General features: G+C 38.3%; 1 protein-coding gene across 1 annotated transcript; it reads left to right on the forward strand.

The window, feature by feature from the left end:
* Positions 1-774: 774 nt before the first annotated feature.
* On the forward strand, positions 775-1476 carry LOC140038543 (probable disease resistance protein At4g27220). Its single transcript, XM_072083925.1, has one exon. The coding sequence runs from the start codon at positions 775-777 to the stop codon at positions 1474-1476; it is 702 nt and encodes a 233-aa protein (XP_071940026.1).
* Positions 1477-1863: the final 387 nt, after the last annotated feature.

Consider the following 1863-nt stretch of genomic DNA (forward strand, 5'->3'; position numbering starts at 1 on the left):
ACTGTATATGTAAATTTTCAAATTTCCACACAATGATGGATTTGGTTATACTTCAATGCTGTATTGTCCAATTAAATTAGATAAATAATGTAAACTTAATTAGGAATAACAACTTAAATAATTGCACCACCAAAATATTGCTTGGCGTGGTGTTTGGAATCATTGAAAAGATTTATATGATGAAAATGTGCAGTTAGTCACGGAGTCTTCAAACTAGGATTGCTCAAGATAAATTTGCAGGATGCCAGTTTCGCCGCCAGTTGGGCAAGCCGTTGCAACTGGACACGATCATGGTAAAGGCTGCTTTCTGTACACAAAGCACGCAAGAAGGCATGTCATAGATTTACCCCACAATTTTGAAAATCTAAAAGGTCAAGTGGATGGTCTCTGTTCAGATTGGAAGCTCCTCAATGAACGTATAAATCGTCAATCAGCGACCAGACAGAAAAACGATAATCATGGAGCTTGTCGTAATGAATTAGAGCGGATTTTGAAATATTACCGAGAGAACATTGTCAACTGATACACAGAGCTTGTTGGACTTGAACCAGGTGCAAACGGAGAAGCTGGAAACCAAATCCCGGTCGATGAATTGTCAACCGCTTGCAAAGGTTGGAACAACAAATTTTGTACCAAAGCATTCTACGAACTTGCAAGGCTGGATAAAAAAGTTTGCAAGTTTATGACTGAAGTCACTGATCTCGAAAATAAGATTACACCTGAGCATGTAACCAGTCGGATAAATCCAGAAATCCAGAAATTGTTGTAGGACAGATGGCTGAAGAACTAACTCATGTGCCTTCACATCAAGCGGTCCTTGATAGCCTGGTGGACTGTTTACGTGATGCATACTGCAAGAGGATTATCATCCACAGAGAACCACAAGTTGGAAAAACAAATATTTTGAGAAACTTGAATAATCTGTTGGGTCAACGCCCTATCCAACTTGAATTGGACTACGTCATTTGGGTGACCTTTCCTACTCGTCGGCCAGAGCTAGAGCCAGGGGACTTCATCACTGACATACAAGACAAAATTCTTCAGCGTGTGGGCTTAACTGGGCAGAATGGTGGAAGTGGGAAAACAGAAGTAATATCTAGAGCACTACGTGAGAAATCATATTTGCTGCTTTTTGACGGGTTCTCTCTATCAATTGGGCTTGAGGACATTGGAATCTCTGAAGAACACGAGCACGGGAAAGTCATCATTGAAGCCCCATATCTCCTGAGGAAATTTCCATTGGCCAAAAACATCGAATTAGAGTGGTTATCAACCCCAGATTCGAGGATATTGTTTGATAAGATCATTGCTGATGAAAAACTTTCTGAAGAAAACAGAGATCTAGGTGTCAAGATCGTTGACGAGCTTGGTGGGCTTCCAGGGGGTGATCGTATCTATAGCACGATGGCTGAGCAGCCCGGAATGCAAACAAGAAGATTGCTGGAAAGGTTTGAATCAAAGATTGAAAGATGTTAATGTCAATAATCTTCTGGGATTAGCAGGAGTAAAACTGGCTTTTGATAAAGCCTATAATTGTGATACCCCAACTTTTAGGATCATCTTTTGTTTAGTCTCAGAGAGGATATTACGGTTTCTTTAGTTTATTTTTTTTAAACCATTATTTTGTTTTAAAGAAGAATCAAAAGTTATTTCTTTGGATTTGATTTAAAACCTTGTTTTATTTTAAAAGTCTAGAAACCCTAAAAGTCTAATCAAAACCCTAGTTTCACTTGTGACTGACCGTTTTTCAAATTTCTCATATTTTAACCGAAACCCTAAATTCAATTTGTGAAATTGTAAAACCCCTCACGTTTTATTAAAAATACCCTTTTATTTGAAACTTATGATTTTATAATGGCCCTA

The sequence above is a fragment of the Coffea arabica genome, chromosome 3e (assembly GCF_036785885.1).
Source record: "Coffea arabica cultivar ET-39 chromosome 3e, Coffea Arabica ET-39 HiFi, whole genome shotgun sequence".
NCBI lineage: Eukaryota > Viridiplantae > Streptophyta > Magnoliopsida > Gentianales > Rubiaceae > Coffea > Coffea arabica.